We start from the raw sequence: 22074 nt of genomic DNA on the forward strand, positions 1-22074 counted from the left end.
TTATTCAAACCAGAAGAGTACAACTTGAGATGAATCGGTTGACTGTTCAACGTAGATGAAGTCGGTGGTACAAACAGGTGGTCTCAGTTAACCGGGCTCTCTACTCGGTAAAAGAGTATTAGTCTTCGCCTTATCTACCTCACAGGGCCATGGTGCGGATCAAAGAACGTACTGTGTGTGAGAAAACATGGTAAGCTGGGAAGAGTTCTAGAGATCTTTAATAGATTGTAGTGACAGCAACCTCAGCAGTAGCATTTTGGGGAAGAAACTGCCAGACTGACACCAAATGAGGCTTCACAGAAGACTTTGAACAATTCATAAATCCCAGATCGTTGCATTATTCTTTCAAACTGTGAGGAAAGTGACCGATGTTCAGGTATAGGAGATTATGGGATATGTGTAGGTGTCAGAAGAATACACAGAGACTACTTTTCTTCTGCTTTAGTAAAAATGGTGTAATGGATCTGGGCCAGTTCCACACATTTCTACACACTTACGTAAGTTATCTGGAGACGCGTGTTATCTTTCTGGTGTAGCAGGAGAAAACGCTCAGAGAGTTTAAGCGATTTGCCAGAGATTACCAGCAGTAGGTGACAAGGTTGTGTCAGTTCGCATTCAAAAGTCCAGCACCGCTGGTGTTGAATACTGTCTACAGTATTTTAATATAGAGACCCAGAATCTTTTCTCACACTTATTCCCAAGTTGTAAATGGTTCATGGAGGAAACGTCCGTAGGGCAAGAAGATCTAACTGAGGAGAGTCCACAGCGGGGGAGAGTCTGATTTAAAGGGTGAGGGTTACGATACGTGATGAGGAAGAATTCAGCCATCCTCTGTTCTCTTTCACTTTCCAGATGATGGACCGCTGGGAGAATCAAGGCAGTCCTCAAACGAGTTTATCTGCTCCGGCCATACCGCAGAATCTGCCCTTCCCACCCGCCCTTCACAGGACTTCCTTCCCTGACTCAACAGAGGCCTTTGACCCAAGGAAGCCTGACCCATACGAGCTCTACGAGAAATCTAGAGCGATTTATGAAAGTAGGCGTAAGTGAAAGCCACATAAAACAAGGGTACATGAATAATAGCTGGAGCCCTGCCCAAGAGATATATTGAAGCTGAGATGATCTGGCATGATTTTATATTCTGAGGTTGAAAAAGTATCTCAAAAGTAGAGCCAGCTGATCTAAACTTTTCTTTAAAAAAAAAAAAAGAGAAACTTATATCTTTTGGTTTTATATTTTATTTCCTACTGTTTTCCCTCTGAGCCCCTGAAGAAAATCAGGGATGTGTTTGGTGGGGAGGATGAGGGAGGGGTGGTGGAAGAGGTGGGCAGTTTTGCTTAAGTCACCAAATAATAAGAAAACTGTTTGGGATTTTTATGTGCAATCTGATTTTGAGTCTGCAGCTTAGACTTTTTTTTTTCTTGAATGCAATCATTGAAAAATTTAGGGCCATGAGTAAACGTTAAAAGTAAGTCCTTCCAACTCAAAACCATGAAAGTAATGTTTCTAAAACCAGGAGAGAGCCAGGGGCCAATCATTTCTACCCAAAATTTCTGCTTCTCCTTTAACAGCGGGGCCCCTTGAAAGCAGGGGGGCCCGTTTGGTCATAAAACAAAATATCATGTATAGGCTTGTCATCCTATTTGAAGGTCCTCTAAAATTATTTCATTGCACTTTATAAATATTAGAAAACAAAGGTTTTGAATATTGCATATACATTCCTCATGCCTCTTTCCACCACCTGACAGGTCATCTCTTCCAAATGTTAGAGGCCAGGAATCTGAATGCCATGAATGTATAATCTATGAGACAAATGCACAGTATATGAATTTAAGTAAATGGATCAAGAAACCAGCCTCATGAGAAGTATTTGGTCCCCTCGCGCTCCCTTTTACAGGCTGCTGATTTGCTTGGTCTCTGTGTTCTGCCAGTGTCTCCTCTCCAGCTTTATCATCTGAAATATGAATAGCAAGTTTTAAATTGTGTGTGACTGTAGAGGATCTGAAATCTGTTTATTCTTTGTGAGCTCGGGGGCTGAGAATTATGCACCCAACCGGTAAGGGGAAGACGAGACATAATACCGTTTCCCCATCCTCTACAACCCTCTGTAAAAGCTCTCTTCATTGATAAAATAGGACAGCAGGGCAAGCGTTGAGAAATCATTTTTATCAAAATGAACCCCCAACACACACACCTCTTTATTTTAAACAATCAGCTTTATTTTAAACAAGGCTACTGTATTTCATCATCCCCCTCCTGATTGAACTGAAACGTCTTTAAAGGATTGTGTAGTTAGAATGTCTTTGCTACGACAGACTAAAAACAAAGTAGTATGTTTAGCTGTACCGTATAGGGTGTGAATTCGGGGTGTTAATGCTCAGTAAACAAAAGAACTGAAAATATTTGAACACAGTTCATAATACCATTTCTGCTTCAGTATCCAATATCTCTTGGATGCCCACTGAACTCTCAGTACTGTGGAGAGATAAAGATGAGTAGTATGTCTTGCTCTTACAAATCTAACTGGGCAGATGAGAATAAGTGTAAACAGATTATACAGCTCGAAAGACAGTACAGGTTCTAACTTGGAGGAGGGAAATGCACTGCGGGATGAAAATATCGTCACGTCCTTGGCTTGTCTTAACTTTTGGTTACTTCTAGGGAGCTTCAAGGGTTTCTCCCTCCTGTTTCTGTCCCTTCGATGATCATTGGCTCCCATTCTTTTGTAGTTTCCTGACCAATGCGAGGCTTTATTGTTCAGGACAAAGGCAGTGTTGGCATTTATTTCTGTCCTCCCTTCATGGTGTCTGATACTGTGGTGCCCTCAGTTTCTGGGCAGGAATTGCACATGACCTTCTTTTCAACCCTAAAAGAATTCCGATTTCTTTACCCAGCCCCTGCAATGCTGTTTCTGTTCATTGCCTTTCTGCTGCTCATCTGTAACAATCCAAGCAAACCATCCACCTTAACCTCCCATACCTTTCTGTTTCAGTCCTCCCCTGGGAGCTCTTTATCCATCTGCTTCCACAGCCACGCCAACACCCAATAGCCTGACTCTCACCCTGGCCCCCTCCGCCCCATCTGTGCCCCACGGATGCCACTGCTGCCTCTGCTCTAATGGTGTCCCCCCGCTTCATGTTTTTGTCAGCTCTCTAATGTTTCTGAGGTCACAGCAATGTTTTCAGGGTCACAAGTCTTGGGAAGCCAAAAGAGGGCAAGCTCATTTTCTTTCCCATCCTTCGTTTTTCTATCATGTTATTTCATAACACTAAATGGAGTGTGAACGAAAACAGAGAAATCATGTCAGGGAAGCAAAGCTCTACCCTGAAGATTAAGGAAACCAAACAAACACAGCCCTACTTTCTCAGGTCTCTGGATAGCTGATCAGTTCATTCTGCTTGTGGACTTGCACGTGTCTAGAAAAAACAAAGCAGCCCTTTGCCCTCTCTACGTTCCCTCTTTCCAATTATTAAAAAGTTTCGTTCTCTCCCTTACATGTTTGGAATGCCAGAAAAAAAATTTTAATGAATTGGGGGAAAGCTCAGTGTATTTCCCATCGTCTTCTAATAGGTTTTTATTTTTTATGATCGTAAAATATGTGCATCCATACAAAGGAACCATATTCAGAATTTTGATGTGAACCATGCCTTATTCCTTTGAATCTCATGTATAACATTTAGGTTTCACTTTGTTTGTCCTTATGTCCCTGAAAACTTTTCCTGGAAGAAAAATCCATGGGGGACCAGGGAAAGTATGGAAGGGAATCCCAAGCAGAGCTTGTCTAAACCAAGGTCTCTGACATTTTCCCTGCCCTATGGCAATTTCATGGTATCTTCCCTTACAACCGGGTCTAAAACCAAAAAGATATTTTGCATTCACATTTGAAACTGGGTTGCAGTAACCAAAACAGAAAGGCTGTACGTCCACCCTCAAGCGTCTGCTGTACAGAGCTACAGAATGTTCACTATACCACGGCCGTCAAGAAGTATTTGGATTCAAGTCACCAGTCCCCTGCAAGTGATGGAAATTTATCAAGTGATGTAAATGCTCCTGTGCCTCATTTCGCTCATAATTAGATTATGCTGACACTTTAATGTGCATGCACGGGACATCTTAATAAAGATGTATTCCTGGAAAAAAAAAGTGATTTTAAACAAACAAAGACAACCGTAGGATGCTAGAGCCTCATGAAACAGCACATGATGGGTGTGTGCCTGAGAGAGAAAAACTGGAAATGCCTCCCGTCTTCCTGAGATCTCAGGATGAGATGGAACCGAAGAAAGAGGGAACGAAGATTCCTCCAACAGGCAGGGCGATGTTTCCAATGTCGGAATGGCAGGCAGAGTGCCTACAGGAGGTACCTCCAGGGTCCACATCAATCAACAAGAGTGTACAAAACAAGCAACACGTGTCTAGGACCGTGCTGGGCGCTCCCTGAGGAAAAAAAAATCATGAGAAATAAATCCCACTTGTACAAAACTTCCACCAAAATCAAGGACACAAAAACCGAGGAAGCCAATTCCTGAATGAGACTGCATGACACAACCCAGCAGAGCCTATCAGCATTTCAACCTGCGAAATTGGGCCATAATTATAGACAACAGTCTCAGTGTAATTGGACAGTTAGACCAATAGTTTCTCATTCCATCGGCAAAACTGGTGTTTAATCAGGAGAATGTCATGTGTTCAATATCTTCTAATTATAAAAAATCTCATTAGTCCTTACTGGAAAATGCTGTGCAGAAAGAAATTTTTTTTTCTTTTTTATTTTTTTATTAGCATATAATATATTATTTGCCCCAGGGGTACAGGTCTGTGAATCATCAGGCTTACGCATTTCATAGCACTCACCACAGCACATACCCTTCCCAGTGTCCATAATCCAGCCACCCTATCCCTCCCCCACTCCCCTTTTTTTTCTAACTTACTTCCACATGAGCTAAAGCTTATATATATGAAAGAAACATGCCCCCCAAAAATCCCAAAAGAGGTTTTGACCAATAGCCTTTTTGGGGTTTTCATGTTCGTTATATAAGCGTTGACCCTATGGTAATACCAGCAGTTCCCAGAAAAAGGCAAAAATCTCCCCATCCCCATTTCTGTTTGAGACTGTGATAAAGATCACTTTTCTCCTTGTGTAATAATAGCCTCTGCTGATAATTGACTCTTGCTGTCTGCATTACTTGCTTTTTTTTTTAAGTTGAAAGCAAGGAAAATACACACATTTGCACAGATAAGCCATGGTATTTTTTTACTTCTCCCTTCTCTGTCCTTTTCTCAGGACTCCCATGAAAGGAGGACTAATTTTCTTTGCAATCACAAGAGGAAGGGCTTACATTTTCTCATTTTGTATGCTAATCTTGGAATAGAAACTACTGTTTACCATTTCTAACCTTGAAAAAGAAACTACATCTTGGGGCGCCTGGGTGGCTCAGTGGGTTAAAACCTCTGCCTTCGGCTCAGGTCATGATCCCAGGGTCCTGCGATCGAGCCCTGCATTGGGCTCTCTGCTCTGTGGAAAGCCTGCTTCCTCCTCTCTGCCTGTCTCTCTGCCTACTTGTGATCTCCTTCTGTCAAATAAATAAATAAAAATCTTTATTTAAAAAAAAAAAAGAAACTATATCTAAAGGCCCTCACTGCTTCTCCCCCTCCCATCTTCTCCTGCCATTTTTCCTGACACGTGATGGTGTCACATATTTCTGATCTGGGAAGAAATAGTTTCATAACAACCTACATCCCCACGAGATGACATAGGGGGACTACACATACCAGTCTGCCTGGGACAGTCCTTCTCTTTGTCATCCTGGCATTAATTATTAATAGGTTCCCTTTTACTCTCTAGTTTGTCCTCAGTTGAATGATGAATTATATGGTTTACCTTTATTATCTAATCTATTAAAGAAATAACATCATTCCTGTCCCAGAAAAGCATATATCTAAGCGTACAGAACATGAATAAGAATTTTCACACCTACTCTGATAAAAAATTTCCTTCAAGTTAATTTATTTGGTTGACTGACTTTTTGCCCATACATGCCTTATTCCTAATTTGAGGTATAGACATATGTGGTGGCTTGTCTCTGTAGCTAGATTCCCAGCAAACTCCCTCCATAGTCAGAAAATTGTGTATATGCAGAAATCTAGAGCTTGGCAAACTAAGTACCAAAAATAGGCAGCAAGGCTTCATTCGTCTAAGGATTATGCCATGGAGTTCTCGTTCTTCTCACAGGTAGTAAATCCGATTCAACATCGCAATAATCACAGGCCCCAAAGGGAGGTGATTTTGTCAGACTTTCTGACCCTAGGAAGGATTCTACTTACATAACTTCAGAACAATGGCTGTCGTGACTCCTTCTCTGATGCCAAGCAAGGCAATAAAAGTACTTCCCAAAGACAATGGAATCACTTTGGAATCCTCCAAAATAAAGTTCTGATCATGCTAAAGAACTTGGTGATCTAGCAATGAGTGCTCTGTCCTGTTGCTTCACTTTGCTTTAAACCAGACTTACCGTAAAAATTTGTCTCCTCACCCTCGGTTCATGGGGCCATTTCTCGAGCATACTCCCCACTGCAGCATCAGAAGCCTGAGCAACAAGCAGATGAAAACAGGAAGAGACAAGAGAAGAAAAATCCGTATTCTCTGAAACCCTTCCCTCGTGATTCTGTCCCTTGGTGTGAACCCAAGTTGAATTATGACTGAAGTTGTCCACGCTTTTTTCTCTTCACGTTGAACCTTGCTGATTATAAATAAACAATTTATGAGGTACAACATGTCTGTGCTCCCTTGCAGTAAGACATCACTCAAATGTAGGATCGTAAAAGTGTCAGGGATCTGTATGGTGTGATGTGCCTTATGGTACAACCTCTTTAGAACACAGATTCCTCTGGAATTTCTTCAGAAAGCTCACAGGATCATTTTTTTCTTTCCAGAAATGAGGAAGAGGTAACCCGTATCAAGCACTGAGTATCGCCACAAAGGTAGCAATCAGTGGTAACCACTGGCCAGCTAGAGCATAATGGAGGAGCAAAGTGGTTTTTAGTACTATACTTGAAAGGAAATTATACCTTGTAACCAATCAAAAGCAGACAGCTGTGTTTCTCACATCTGTGGCTTTTATCTGAAGATTTTGTTGCTCATTGCTCATTGGGAAATTCTTTCATTGTTCAGTATGATAATTCATGTTTAACTGATGGCTAAACACCGATGTGTGGTTGTAGTTCTAAAGTAACAGTTTTTCTGTGGCTTTTTGCGTGTCATTGGTGAGCAAGGGTTTTTGTTGGCGTTGTCTCTCCTGCTTACACGAGAGCCACTTGGAAAGATGGGGGTAGTGTAAAAATATGATCTGCCTGGCGCAGGACTTGAGACTCTAAATGGAAACTGACGGTAGGATCCGCATCACACAGGGTGGATACACAACTTCCAGAGCTCGGAAGCCTTTTGCAAGTGTTTCGTCTTCAATCTTTCAGGCTCCTGTCTCCCTTGCCAATGTGATCAAACATCTGATACAGTCCAGCTGGAAATGTCAATAGGTTTCAGAAAGGTTCTGAGGCATCATGGGTGCCATAGCCGTAGGCAGCCCGTCAGCGATGGTGAAAGGCCACTTTGCCTTCCCAGAGAACCTCTGCACGTCTGAGTGCCACTCGACCAAGCCCTGGCCTCAGTGGCTTTAATGTTCTTAACAAACGTTTTCTGGTGCACTCTCTTATTTTAGTGAAATATTAAAAGGAGATGATACTTAATGTTAAGACACTTTTGTCAATGACTTTAGCATTAGAATCATGAAAGATTAGGGAAAACTTTAATAACATTATCATTTAAAATGTCCTCCATGATACTATGAAGGTTAATTTCCAGTGCTTTTTTCCCATGGGAAAACCATTATTGCTGGCCTTCGTGTAATCTATGATATGCTTTAATCTGTGGGGAAATAAATGCATTTCAGCTGGAGTTCTAGTATAGCACATTATTTGCGTCACTTTGCAGTTAAAATATATTGATCAAGGGGATTGGTCATTTCAGTGAAGCTGTGTTTGCCGTTTTTAATATGTGCTTTTTAATTGGGAAATCTAATCTCAAAAATAGTACTTTTGGGGAGCTTTGTAAACAATTATGCTAATATTTATATTTCTAACAGGTCTCTTTTAATAAAGAAAGCTACCATGCAATGAGCTAAGAAATAAAACTAGTGAAATAAATAGGTTGGGGACACATTTTTCCCATGTATTTTAGAAATGAGATCCAATCTTATACCTTATACCTTAATTTCATTCAATAGTTTACAACTTCATGCTCCTGGAATCAGACAGAGGATGGTGGCGGGGGAGGGGGCTTGGGGGGAACAGGGGAGGATGTGGGAAGTAAACTCTAAAATCAGTCCTTGACTATAAGTTCTTTAGTACGTCAAAGCATTTTGTTGGTAGCACAAGTCAACAATGCAACCCAAAGTACGTTCATGAATAAATATAAGACCATGAGGACTGCAGTAAACCAAATGTAATTGCTGGATGGCAAGCAGGTCCTAGTGAGATTATGATAATATAAAATGTCAGTTTTTACAGCTAATGGAAGTCGTTAGAAGGTAGGGGCCTTCTATCTAATACATCTCTATCTTTCTGATGAAAGGATATTTCTCCATTTATAATCCTACGCAGTCACACTATACATGGGGGATTTTTAAGAAATAACAGTTCTGGAGAACTAATTTCCCCTTACTGCAAAAATACAGATTACCTGCAGGGATGATCATTCTGCCCTCAACAAGAGAGGGTGCAGGGTGCTATGCAGGGTATGGTCAGAAACACCTGTCAAACCCAGAAGGCCACAGACACTCTGCCTCATCATCACCCTCAAAAAGCTTTTATTTCATTTTTGTTTTTGAAGAGTGGAGAACTCTTTATATGAAACAAAGTTCAATAAGAAAGCAATCAGAATTTGGTCTTATTTTAATTTTTATTAATGTAATAAAACACACACTTTTATAGTGCCTCATATATCTATCACAGTCTGTACACAGGATTTTATGTTCATGTCCACCAATTTTTATGTTATATGTAGCAGAGATCACATCAAAATCCTCATAAAGGATCTGTATTGCTAACAGTAAACCAGTATAACTCAAATACTTCTAAATCACTTCAGCTCTCCAAGTAATTGGAAGTAGCAAAGTGTGTGGACTGATGGACACAAGTCAACACACTCATTGATTGAATTTTCCACTTTTCATCTCAGTACTCGATGACACGATCTCTTAACCTGATTTTAAAGACCTCTATTTATTTTAAGCTTAGCTCAGCTTCTGGATTGACTTTACTTCTCAGTAAGAAATTTTTATAATGAGAACCAAAGCTTAATTTTTGAAAAGGAGGATTTTTTTTCTCATTCTGATCTAAAAGGATTCGAATCTTTCTATTTTGCATGCATATAAAAGAAATACAATTACAGAACTGTAAATATACATAAAACAGGGTGTTTCCTGTCCACTGACGTCCATGGAATTTTAGAGAAACAAAATCATTAAATTGGAGCACCAAAGGTTGGGGGTGAGTTATAAGAGCAACAACAAAAAAAGTTAAAGATGAATTTTAAAATGCCGTAAATGAATTTCAATTTTAATTCCCCATTTTCCCATCCAGAACAAGTGCCACCAAGGACCAGTTTTCGAATGGATTCCTCTGGCAAGTATTCTTCAGAACCCACAGTCCTGTGAATGAAACGTCTTCCATTCTGTGTAACAAATCATTCTTCGGAGTAGTATCAGCTTATTAGCATATAATCACTGTGCTAATTTGATTCACCCACATACACACGTATTTCAGATAGAAAGCAAGTGTCATCAGGTTGGGTCTACTTGGCTACCAAGAAAACAACCAAAGGAGAAGGGGAAAAAGTCATTCTTATTAATTACTTTCATAAACTTTCTTTAGTAAAAGACTAGGCTAAAAAACCAGATGGCAATGAAAGCAACCACACTGACTAGGTCCATGATGCCTGATATAGTAGCTTCTGGCCACATGTAAGCTAGTTGGCAGTGGAAATGATGGCTACTCTGAACTTAGATTGGCTTAAGATGTATGTAAAGTCCCTACTGATTTCCCAGACTTCATACAAAAAAGAAATAGAAACGTATAATAGCTCACTAGTTTTTTTTTATATTGATGAATGCTTAAATAACATTTTGGATATACCAGCTTAAAATCCATTATTCAAGTTGATTGGACCTATTTCTTTTTGCTTTTTAAAATGGGCTGCTGGAAAATTTTAAATTACTTATGTAGCTTACATTTTATTTATACTGGACCCTGCTGGACTAGATAAATAGAAATAAGCTAGAGTATCTCAAGAGATTTGCAATTTAGATGTTTCCAAAGAACTTACTAGAAATTTTGCTGATGTGGGATGAAATGACTTTTACATTAACTAAATACCTGTCAATTGTTTTAAACCACGCCTCTTACAAAATGCAACATTTCAGTGGTATTTTAAGTTAGAATAGAGTATCATAGTTCAAAAGCTTTCAGTAGGAATCAGTTAATTTACTTAAAAGGAAAAACTTTTTTTTTGACCTAACAGTTCTGAAAATACCAATTTTGGTTTAGGCTAAAATATTTAATGTTATTACGAAAATGAAGGAGGAAAAGGAAGATTCAGATTTTTTTTTTTTTACTTTTAGAAAGTGCTTTGAACAGCTGCTTAGAACACTGGACTGAAAGCCAGAACACTGAAACAATTGCAGAAAAGCATGTTTCATAATAATAGTACTATTTCAGGTCTGTGGGCTCACAGCACACATCTCTAGAGTGTTTCCATGATGACAGCTCATTATCCATCTCAGCATGTTCTAACACCCCTTGGAGAATATATGTGCTTGAGATCATTTCATTCTGTAAGTTTCCATGTCATTTTTTTTTGGATATGTAGAAAATATGGAAGATATTGCTTAGCATTTTGTCCTCCAGTAACGTATAAAGTATTTGTTTAGCTTGGTCTGAAAATTTTTAAGCTATGACTATTCTTATACGTTGAGTGTAAAATCCTTATAATTTTAAAAGAATAGCTTATGCCCAGAAGGAAAATGAGACCTAGTAACTACAGTTGCAAAATGAAAGTAGGATTTAATTTGAGATTCTAAATCTCTATTTATTGGCCACAGCAAGCCCATTTCTTGAAAATCTCAGCTTCTGAATATACTTTATTTAAAAACAAAAGAAGCGAGAGAAAACTCGCCTAAGAGCATAGATTACCTTGATATATCTGCACAATACTTTTACATTTCAAAAAATATACATTAGTTAAAAGAGAAAAGTTATGATAATGGATTGCATATATTATACCACTATGTAGTCCAGATTTTCGGGAAAAGAACCAGTCCAAATGTTTGATTAAATGTCCACACAGGTATCAAAATATTCTGGAAAATCATCACTATATCCAAAATAAGTAGATCTCCCATAATACTTCTCACATTTATAAAATGTCCTTTATCACATTATGTGTCATGATTTTTTACTCAGATAGATTTATCATAATTACAAGGTATCTGTTAACTTTAGCTGCCTATGATGCTTAGGTACAGAGGCAAAATTGTTAGTAGGAAGTCCTAAACCATGTAATTATGAAGAGAAGTGATAAGTCCACCATAGAATAATGCTGTGGTTTATCAGGTATACTAGATTGGGGAGTATTTTAAAGCAATTAAAGTCAAGAAACATTTATTTAGCAACTTCTACAGGCTGTGCATAATGGAATACTGTAGAATAAAGATAATTACGCCATCATCAAGGAAGAATGCTAGTGAGAAACAATGCATCTGTAGCCAGGACTTTTGAATGGACACCTTCACCCAAAGCCAAAAGATCCAGGATATAGAGTATCACAGAAACCAAGAGCAGAAATCACTTTGAGGAGAACTTCCTTTGTTTAGAAACAGAAGATATCAGGGGTCATAAAGGGTGTGTCAACAATGTCAAATGAGGCACAGAAATCAATCAGAATGCGGAAAGGGAAAATGACCATTTGATGTGGTCATTAGGATGTAATCAGTGACCTTAAAGGGGGTCACTTTCAGAAATGCTGACACAGCAGGAGCCAGACTGGCAGGAGTTAAGTCACAGATGAGAGACTGAGGATGGGAAAACGAAGGCCCTACTATCCAAGACAGAAATGGGGAGTACAAGGGGATATCCGGTATGGGGAAATCTGAGTTTATTTGAAGGCTGAGGGAGAAAACCACAGAGAGTGAGATTTGGCTTCTATATAGCTAAAACTTGTCTGGCCACATTCATATTAACAAAGGTATAAAGGGAAAAAGTAAAGAGAAGGTGTTCTTTTAAAGCAAAAATATATTAGTTACCTATCTGGTAGTACTAGATTCAAGGAATAGAAACCGTTTAATTCCTACTTAACTCATTCTGTATCTGGAGTGCACTGAAAGTTCAGAAACCAGGGGCATATTTAATAACCACCTTTGATTCCTGATTCTTTCCTCAATCTCTTTCCTAGATCTCTTTATGAGGAAAAGCCAAATAACTAATGCTCTTTCCAGCAGGAAAAATTGAATGAATTCATTCTCTGTGCCAAACTGATAATAAGCCCATGGTACTTACATTTTAATTAAAACATGAAAAGGGATTCAAGTACCAAAATTTAATTGACATGTTTGCAGCATCCCTTGTGCCAAATTAATCCATAAATGCTGTTCTTTGCATTTCTGAAGCTTGAATCCATTCATAAAATTAATCAGTTGTGTTCAGTTACTCACCCTTTTCCCTAAAACCGTGCACAAAGTCATGTCTTTCCAAATCTAGACCAAGGATACATACAGCATGTGAAGCTTCTGGTGTCTTAGTACAAAACAGGAAGCACCTTTTGAAATTCTGCTTTTCTTTCTTATGAGGGAGGTTGTCCTTATACCTGGATGTGGCCACCATTTGCTCCTTTTAGCACTACTGGTTTTTTCAATATTAGTGGGAGCCCAGCATAAATGAGAACTTACAAATTCCATCCTGGTAATTTGCCACAGTGCTCATGGAAAGTCTCGTCTGGGACAGATGTCTTAAGATGATTTAATTCATAATGCCTGAGGATCCTGGGGCCCAACTTCTAAGGCAGAAGCAGCAGTGGTCAGGAATGGCCATTGAAACACAAATCCAGAGTGTTCCGCCTCTCCTTAGTCCAAGCAATGCCTGAGAACATCCCTGACAGTTCTCTGAAAAACGTTGAGGGAAAAGAAGGTAAACAAAGAGCGTGGAAAGAGAATAAACAAGAAAGCAGAAAACGACAACAACAACAACAAAAAAAGGATGTCGGTGGGGGCCCGGTTGAGTGACGTCCAAAGTGATTCAGGTTCCACTAGTGTTCACCAGACTCCTTCATCAAACAACCTTCCAGGTGCATGGTTAGCGAGCCAACAGGAGAGAGAGGTGGTGACTGTTAAATTCTGTCACAGTGCGGTGAAGAGCTGGCCCTTGGATTTCTTTGTTCTATGTTCGTGCGTTAATGGAGGAAGAGACAAAGTATGATCTGGTACTTTTCCATGTATCATCAGTCAGGGCTCCTGGGTGGCTCGGTGGATTAAGTGTCTGACTTCGGTTTGGGTCATGATCTCAGGGTCTTGGGATTGAGCCACGGGTCAGACTCCCTGCTCAGTGGGGAATCTGCCCCTCCCCCAACCCCCAGCTTGTGTTCTCTCTCGCTCTCTCTTCCTCTCAAATAAAGAAAATCTTTAAGAAAAATAAAAATAAAAACTAATGTGTCATCGAGCCAGAAGAGCAGCTAAAGGAAAGTATCAGAAACATCATAATCTTATGAGAGCTAACAAAGCGGCGAGTAATATGTCTCAGCTTTGTTCATATAATTTTGGTCATTTTTTAAAAAGATTTTATTTATTTGGCAGAGAGAGAAAGAGAGAGCACAGGCAGGAGGAGCAGCAGGCAGAGGGAGAAGCAGACTTTCTGCTGAGCAGGGAGCCTGATGCAGGACTTGATCCCAGGACCCTGGGATCATGACCTAAGCGGAATGCAGACGCTTAACCAACTGAGGCACCCAGGCATCCCAATTTTAGTTATTTTTTAAAACAAGACTCAAAAGTTTGGGGAAGGTAGGGGAAGAAACCAAAGAAAAATCATTCTTCTGAAAGTTCTTATTTTCCCTTAAAAAAAAGAAAGGAAGGAAGGAAGGAAGGAAAGAAGGAAGGAAGGAAGAAAGAAAGAAAAATACTACTGCCGTAAGGCACAATCTATCATTTAAATTTTTTTTCCAGTTGATTATGTCTCTAAAGTTTCCATGCCCAAAAGCCTCTGAGTCTATGTTCAAAATTAACAAGGAAATTTTTAAAAGTCTTGTGTGCTGCTGGCATCCTTCTCTAATAGTTCTCTCTTTGCCTCTCTCAACTTGTTCATGTACCATGTAGCTAGCCATCTCTGCCTAAAAGAATGGAGGGTGAATATGGCATGGTTGGCACACATCACCCTACATTTGAAATCAGAGTGGCCAGACATTGCTAGGAGATCATAATGTCACTGAACTGCACAAATTGAACAGGGGGAAGAGAACAAATGCCCCACTCACATCTTTTCTTCAAAGTTAAATAAAATTAACCAACCAAGATCTGTATTCTTTCTATTAAAAATGAGAGTCCTGAGTCATTCATTAAGGAAATGCTTTCCAATTTCTCTGGGAATTGCAGCATTCTCTGACACAAGACAAACCCCCTTTTACTTTGGCACATTTCAAAATTCTGTTACTGAGATTCTCATAATTTCAGCATTCTCTTAGGGCAAAGTTTTATTTAGCAAATAAAATGGATTGCAAAGTAAACTTTTAGAGTTCCCCCATGGATTGATGCTGAAGCCATTGGAAGAACAGTTTCCCACTTGCCTTACTCACCAGTGATGCAAAAATGAGAATATTTATAGGAGTAGATGGAAAGTTCTGGTTATACATATGCTCATGCTATCATTTTAAGTTTCAGAAATATATTCTCTCTTTGTATTTTTTATGGTCTCTATGTATTTTATATATGGCCTAGAGTCCTCTAAGCTTAAAGTAACCTTAAGAAGAGATTGCTGTGAGCAGTAGAATCATAAATAACTTCTATAGATTTGTAAGTGCTTGGGCATTATCTGTCATCTTCCCATCTCCCCTTCCTTTCCGCCTCCCCCCAGGAGGAGTACCTGTGATTGCTGTGATTTTATAGGGCTGTTGTATCTTCCTGGAGTTCCAGAGCCCCAAAGGAGCACACACTCCCAATGTGTGATTTCGTACATGATGTTATAGGAATGAACTTAGTTCAAAAGCCAATTGTGACTCATAGAGTACAGGGCAAAGTTTCCATCGTCCTTTTACCATCCAACTGAATTCTTCCAAGTTCTCATCTTTCAAATATGAACGGTAATACAATTTATAAAGAATGACTATTGAATGTGGAAATCCAGTTGGTTAGTCTTCTCTGAGTTCTCTACTAGTCATTGAATGGAAAGGTCTTTGGTTATATGTGCATGTGCTCATGAAAGGCCATGAATGGTTATGGATTCTTACACATTATATACATATATGCAAGTGTACTTTTGTGCTTGACTAGTTTTATTTTGTCTTTTGAGAACAGTAACACATAATCAGCTTATGCCTATATTTCAGAAATGAATGCGTTGTCTTCTGTATATCACTGGGAATGCACAGTCCATACTGGAGGGCTCCATGGTAAACCCAGTGTCATTGTGCCTTGTTTATTGGATCACTTCAGCAGCCCCACTTACTGTAGAGCCTGGGAAGGATTTGTCTGCCCAGCATTCACTGAGTCTCTTCAATTGGACTACTACTATGTATCCAAATGGCTCAGACACATCTTCCTGTCCCACTGAGGATCATTCTCTGAAATCCCATCTCAATTTCCAAAACCATCCCGTGTAAGCAATTTAATATTGCTTCTATAAATTCTAATGCCTCCTCTAAACCATGAAGGCTTAGGATCACTAAATACTTCTTAAGCAAAGGATGGCATTCATCAATATTTCCCAAAGTTGCTAACATTCAGTGGCATCCCAACAATGACCACGAAAGTATGCACAAGTCAGAATGGAGACTTTACCCCTGTGAGGAGGATTCAAAGTTCCAAGGGTAATGGGTAAGCAAAAATCACATTCACTTCAAAAGTCAAAAGAAGTCTTAGACTTTTCATGTATTTATTCTAGGATTGAAAAAACTGGCATCCGGGAGTCTCCCAGCTTATTTTTTAACTACATTTCTGTTCTTTGAGCTAACTGCAAGAAAGCATCCTTCTTCCAGTTTATTTTAAATACGCTAGTAAGCTCAGTAGTGACTTTCACATTGTAAAAGGTTTAGGGAGGTAAGCATTCACTTACACCAGGCAAATTTCTACCCCTAAGTTATGAAAAACCTAAAGGAGTTTGTCTGAAAACTTCACTCAAACTCCCAATACATTCTATTTTTTTCTAATTTTTACAATTCTAAAAAAGACTAATTCATTAGGCATAAATTTGTATCTCCCTCCTGCCCTCCCCAACATACACGAAATGGGATGCATCACAACATAAAGAGATATTTATAAATTCCTAGGCAGTTCTCTATCAGGTGGTTCCAGGATGTCATCTTTTCTTTCATACTTCTGAAACAATTGTTCTAGTCAGAGTAAACATCCTCAAAGTGACAACCAATCTTCTTGAGAGCAATCTGAATGCTTTCAGGAAAATAAGGTATTACAGAGGCATTGTAGGGTTTTGTTTTGTTTTTGTTTTTGTTTTTTTTGTTTTTTTAGTCAGGAAATTTGTATGTTATTTCTGCCTATGGTGATACTCTAGTAATGCCCTTATTTGATCACTGTTAATCCAGAGACTACCTAATTTTGGAACTTTTTTGTTATTATTATTTTTTTTATCCTCTCTGCTCTCCACCAACTCTAACAGCACTCTCATTAATCACATCCACAAAATTAATTTATCATTGGTGTGTTCAGTTTCTCAGGGAGCAGGGAAAAGACAGGATTCATTACTCAATAGACTCTCCTTTATGCCAGGTCCAGATTATAAGGAGCTGGATGTCCACCTTCGCAGGATGGAGTCTGGATTTGGCTTCAGAATCCTCGGGGGAGATGAGCCTGGGCAGCCTGTAAGTCGAAACCTCTTTTTTTCCACATTGTGGGCTAGAGACCGTGCATCGTCAGGGGAGGTATCATTCACTCTCAACCCAAAAGAAAGTCTCTGAGGGCTCAAAAAAAAAGTTTGAGGTTTCTCTTCTTTTCTTGCTGTTTCAGTTCTCAAAACATGTTGGTGTTTCCATGCCAACATATCGTCATAAATTAATGTCCATACATTAAGAGCGGACATTACTCTTTCTCAGAATGGATTGAATTCCTCTTGAATAGTTCAACTGCCTAATTGTATTGGACCCCTAGTCACTCTGGACAGTGACTCAAAGTAAAAACATGGTATGACAGAAGATAAAAGCCAGGGGCACCTGGGTGGCTCAGTCATTAAGTGTCTGCCTTCAGCTCAGGTCATGATCCTGGGGTTCTGGGACTGAGCCCCACACCAGGCTCCCTGCTTGGTGGGAAGCCTGCTTCTCCCTTTCCCACCCTCGCCCCCCCTTGTGTTCCTTCTCTCGCTGTGTCTCTCTCTGTCAAATAAATAAATAAAATCTTAAAAAAAAGAAGAAGAAGAAGAAGAAGATACAAGCCAAGGGGTGACTTGAACCAGCAGAATTTACATACATTTGCAGTCAAAAGTATGAGGGAGAGAGAACACAGGGATAAACAGAAATAAAATCAAGCTTAATGCTGCAAAATCTCAGCCAGATCCAAATGAAGGGATTACCATGAGAAGATGTTCACAAAGCGAGCTTCAGTTGGCACAATATTGAGACTTTGGGAAGGGCTCTGGAAAAATTAAACCTGTGTGTGCATGCACACACCCACCCCTCATAATACACCAGAGTCAAAGCATAAAATAATATACAGAAAACTCAGCAAAGTTAGATTTGTGAGCATGTATCAAAATATCAACCATAAAATACTCACTGTAAAAGATGTGTCTTAAATGGTACCCAGTATGACTAAGGTCCATGGAAAGTTTGAATAAATGACACCCCATTCCAGCTCAGGTACCTTAACCGCATCCCAGCTCATGCAAGGGATTTAAGCTATAAGCCTCAGTTTCCTCACCTATAAGATGAAGAACACAGTGGTTCTTTCTCAGCAAGAGAGCTTTAAGAATTCAAGATCGCATATGCAAACCTCTTGGTATCGTGCCTGGATCCTATCAGGTGTTGAATGCAGGTTTATCCTCATCATCTCATTTTTTTGGTCAGCAGTTCCAGAAAATAAAGCTAGAACCAAAACTGAGCAGAAATCTTTAGGAGAAAAAAGTTAATCTAACAAATGAAAGGAATCTGTAAAAATGAAGACTGAGAAAAGTGAAGTTGATTGCCTTGATAGACAGTGAGCTCCTTCCCGAGAAGTATTCAAGCAGAACTGATGAGAACCTGACAGGAACCCCACAGAGGATCTTTGGCCCTTCGAGCAGAGCTGGACCAGATGATTGATGAGATCCCTTACTAGGAAAAATGTTGAGAAGCTGAGTTTAGACTCCAAAGATGAGGAAACTCCAGGAAAAAAGACTTATTTCCTAATTTGGGGGCCTAAAATTCAATAGCCAGTCAACCAATATCACTAATTCCCAAGCTACCAGAGGCGTGAAAGTTCATTTACCATGGAGGGTTGTCTGGATTTCCCAACTAGTGCTTTGGGAGGAAAGAGTGCTAAGGTAAAATATAAGGCACAAATAACTTTGGATTTAAATTTATCCAGAGACTAAATTAAAGATCTCATGTCACAAGGAGAATGAACAAATCTCAGTTATATTTCGCTCCCTTTCACACACTGGCTCCCCTCTATCTGCCACCTGATTCTGAGTTTTGTTTGATCAGAGGGATTTAAAATTCCCCCTAAGCAGGGACTTCATCTTCCCCTTCTTATTCTCCATCAGTGCCCCCATAAATGACTAGTGTGTCATCCGCCAAACAGGAGGTTAAGGTCATGGTCCTCCAGACTGCTGTGAAGTGAATATCCCTCACTTCAGACACTAGCTGCAAATTTGGGGGTCCCAAGGCCTCCTTCAGATTGGATAATTCACTAGGACAACTACTAGAACTCAGGAAAGTGCAGTACTTACTATTACAATTTTACACTGAAAGCATACAAATTAGGACCAACCAAAAGAAAAAGGAAAAAAAAAAAAAGGCCCATAGGACAAAGTCTGGAAGGCTTCCATTATCCTGAGACAAGTTATCCCTCCCAGCATCGATGCCAACCAGGGATGCTCACCCAAGTGTCGGTATCCAGAGTTTTTATTGGGGTCTTACTGTGTGAGATGAGTGACGGAGGCATTGAGGCGGTTGAGCTCAGTCTCCAGCCCCTCTTCTTCCCAGAGAGTCAGGGTGATGTCACAAGGTTCAAAGGCCCAACCCTCTAATTATATGACTTGTCATTCTTACCTGGTCAGCGAGCCCCACCCCTCTGGACTGGGTGTGGCCGTTTCCCCCTGAGTCATCTCCTTTAGGATAAACTGTCAGGTACCCAGGTACCCACGAGGAGTCTCCTCCTTAGCACAAACACTCAGGTGTGGTACAAGGGGCTCACAGTGAATAAAGATAATCCTGTTCCAGTGGTCTAGAGGTTACATTTCAGGAAAGGCCAGACCTCTCTTTGGGCTCAGGCTCAATTCTTTATTGTATACCTATGTGTTTAAAAGACACTACATGAAAGCAATGATGGCACTTTAAGGTGATTTTCATCACCCTGTGGTGGATACTGAGACTCTTGTAGGACATTTAAGGGTAAATTCATTAAAATCCATTATGATGCCATAATGCTTCAAATTTATCAATCTAAGCGGTCTCCACCAGAAGGAGGAGGTTCCTATTTGTTCCAGAATGTACTAACTGACATACTTTTTCCCCCTTACCAAACTGTGATCTCCTTGAAGGCAAGAACTGTGTTATGGCGGTGTTTCTATCTTCTAAGCCCAGCACAGAGCCTGGCATATTAGATATTTGCTAACTGGAATTGAAGAGAATCCTTTTCACCAAGCCCAAACTGTCACCTGAACCTCTCAGGAAAAAAAAAAAAAAAAAGTAATAACCTGGAGTTTACCTTTTCTGAGGCTTCTAGATGCTACAGGCTCTGTAGAATTTAAATGGCTTCCTCCTAGAATCAGGAATGTTGTCCTAGGAGCCCTATAACATGTTTTGTTCAACCCAGTGTTTTAAAATTGTGGAACACCAACTAATTTCACATGTTTAAAATTCAGATTTACATATTCTCTTGAAAAATAAATCTAGCAACATTTGGCTTATCTTTCTCATTGACAGCAACTGACCAGAGCTAAGGGGTGGTCCATTTTTAAATGAGCATGGCCACAGTTCCCAAGAACCCCTCGTACCTGCATTATTCCTTTAGTCTCCTGTCTTGGAGATTCCCATCCCAGAGAACTGGACTCAAAGACGAATATTTTGTACCAAAGGACTCTTCATCCAGGGCCAGATCCTAGATTTTTACAACCCCTAAGCGTAATATCAGGGTCCTTCCCTTATATGATAAGGACAAATAAGATTAAACTATGACAAAAATAAAAAAGAAGTGAAGTTCTAATTCTTCCCATGATGCTTACTTCAATACAGTCTTTGAAATAGAAAATTCTTACATTGCTGGAACCCCTCTCCCCCAAATGCACCTGCATTGTCCCTTTGGGGGTAAACTAGAACCACATTCAGGAAATGCTGTCTTCACCAGTCTCTCCCTCCTCCCCCAGGGGCAGGAGGAACCACGTGACTGTCCACAGGGAAGATGTGGTCTCAGCTGGCTCAAGAAGGGAGGGGACTGGCTGAAATTTGTCACCGAAGCAGTAATATTGTGGCCCCAAGGGAGCATATATTGCTCAAAATGAAGCTCCGGGAATGCGGCCATAGTCACACCTGGCCTCCTAGTCAGTGCACGGACCCCCAGATTCCCAGCCCTTCTGAACACTGGCTTTGACTCAGGGGGGCCCTTCTCCCCTACAGAGGGCAGGCATCCAGTATCTCTGATAAGCCTCTTCAGATTACATGGATTGTTGGTTATACCCTTTGTATTTATTTAGACTTATTCTGGTTTATTCTTTCATTTGAATGATTTAAGACACACACAGTCTGCTAATTACAATTTGGACACTTAAGCCATTTAAGTAGAAGCCTAAATCTTCCTAAAGCAAGCAAAGGCAGAAAGTAATGCCTTGAAGACCAGAACGTTGCACCTCAGAAAGACCATGTCACGAAGAGTGAGTCTACTATAAAGACCTCCCATGAGCCTTTCCTTCCTGCTTTCCTCCATCCAGAGATAATATATAAACAAAATGTTCTGGCCTCATTTAATTGCCGATGTGCTACAAAGGGAGAGTCTCATGAGGCGACTTGGTCCCCAACCACAGGAGGTCTCATAAATTACATCAAACAGGTTTCTGCCTCCATATATACGAAATGGTACTGATATCTCAGGGTGCGCTTTAAACACGACAACATAGCTTTCGGCAAATAATGAACAGCGGGACTCCAACTCCAACAAAGCATATGGGCATTTTTCCTGCAAGAGGAAATACTTTTCACAGTTAAATAACAATAGATATAGAAAGAAATGAAAAATTGCCAGAAAGGAACAAAAATGGGATTTCCAGCTGTGAGCTGAAAAGAGATGGGAAGGCATCAAGGTAGAAAGATTTAGAAAATGCTGCAATAGAGAAAAACTGTTCATAGAAAGAGGAGGTAACGATAGACACATTTCTTGGTCGGCGAGTCTGTGCAAACTTGCAGAGAAGTTTCAGAAGGCAAGAGCCTGAAATCGGCTTGCCACCCTGTTAAGTTGTCCCAGGCCATTATTATTGTAGCTCAGACCTAACAAGGTTGGACTTGCATTAGGTAGAGCCGGAAAGAGTTAAAGGAATCAAAAGGCCTGCACATATGATTTTGGTTTTCCTTGTTTTGTGTTAGCTTTTTCCCCTGGCTGACTGGGGTACCGGCCACTTAAATGTGAA

General features: G+C 40.0%; 1 protein-coding gene across 7 annotated transcripts in view; it reads left to right on the forward strand.

Moving 5' to 3' along the window:
- Nucleotides 1-22074, forward strand: part of MAGI2 (membrane associated guanylate kinase, WW and PDZ domain containing 2) — a 1351061-nt gene that overhangs the window by 1169493 nt on the left and 159494 nt on the right. For 3 of the 7 annotated variants that reach the window (XM_032873261.1, XM_032873266.1, XM_032873265.1), the window contains 3 exons: nt 853-1042; nt 9634-9675; nt 17031-17122. In XM_032873261.1, the coding sequence (XP_032729152.1) occupies nt 853-1042; nt 9634-9675; nt 17031-17122 (324 nt within the window). The remainder of the gene's footprint in view (nt 1-852; nt 1043-9633; nt 9676-17030; nt 17123-22074) is intronic. The other 4 variants (XM_032873263.1, XM_032873267.1, XM_032873262.1 and 1 more) reach the window with 3 other exon arrangements.

Source organism: Lontra canadensis, unplaced genomic scaffold, assembly GCF_010015895.1.
Source record: "Lontra canadensis isolate GAN:19392208 unplaced genomic scaffold, GSC_riverotter_1.0 scaffold48, whole genome shotgun sequence".
NCBI classification, from domain to species: domain Eukaryota; kingdom Metazoa; phylum Chordata; class Mammalia; order Carnivora; family Mustelidae; genus Lontra; species Lontra canadensis.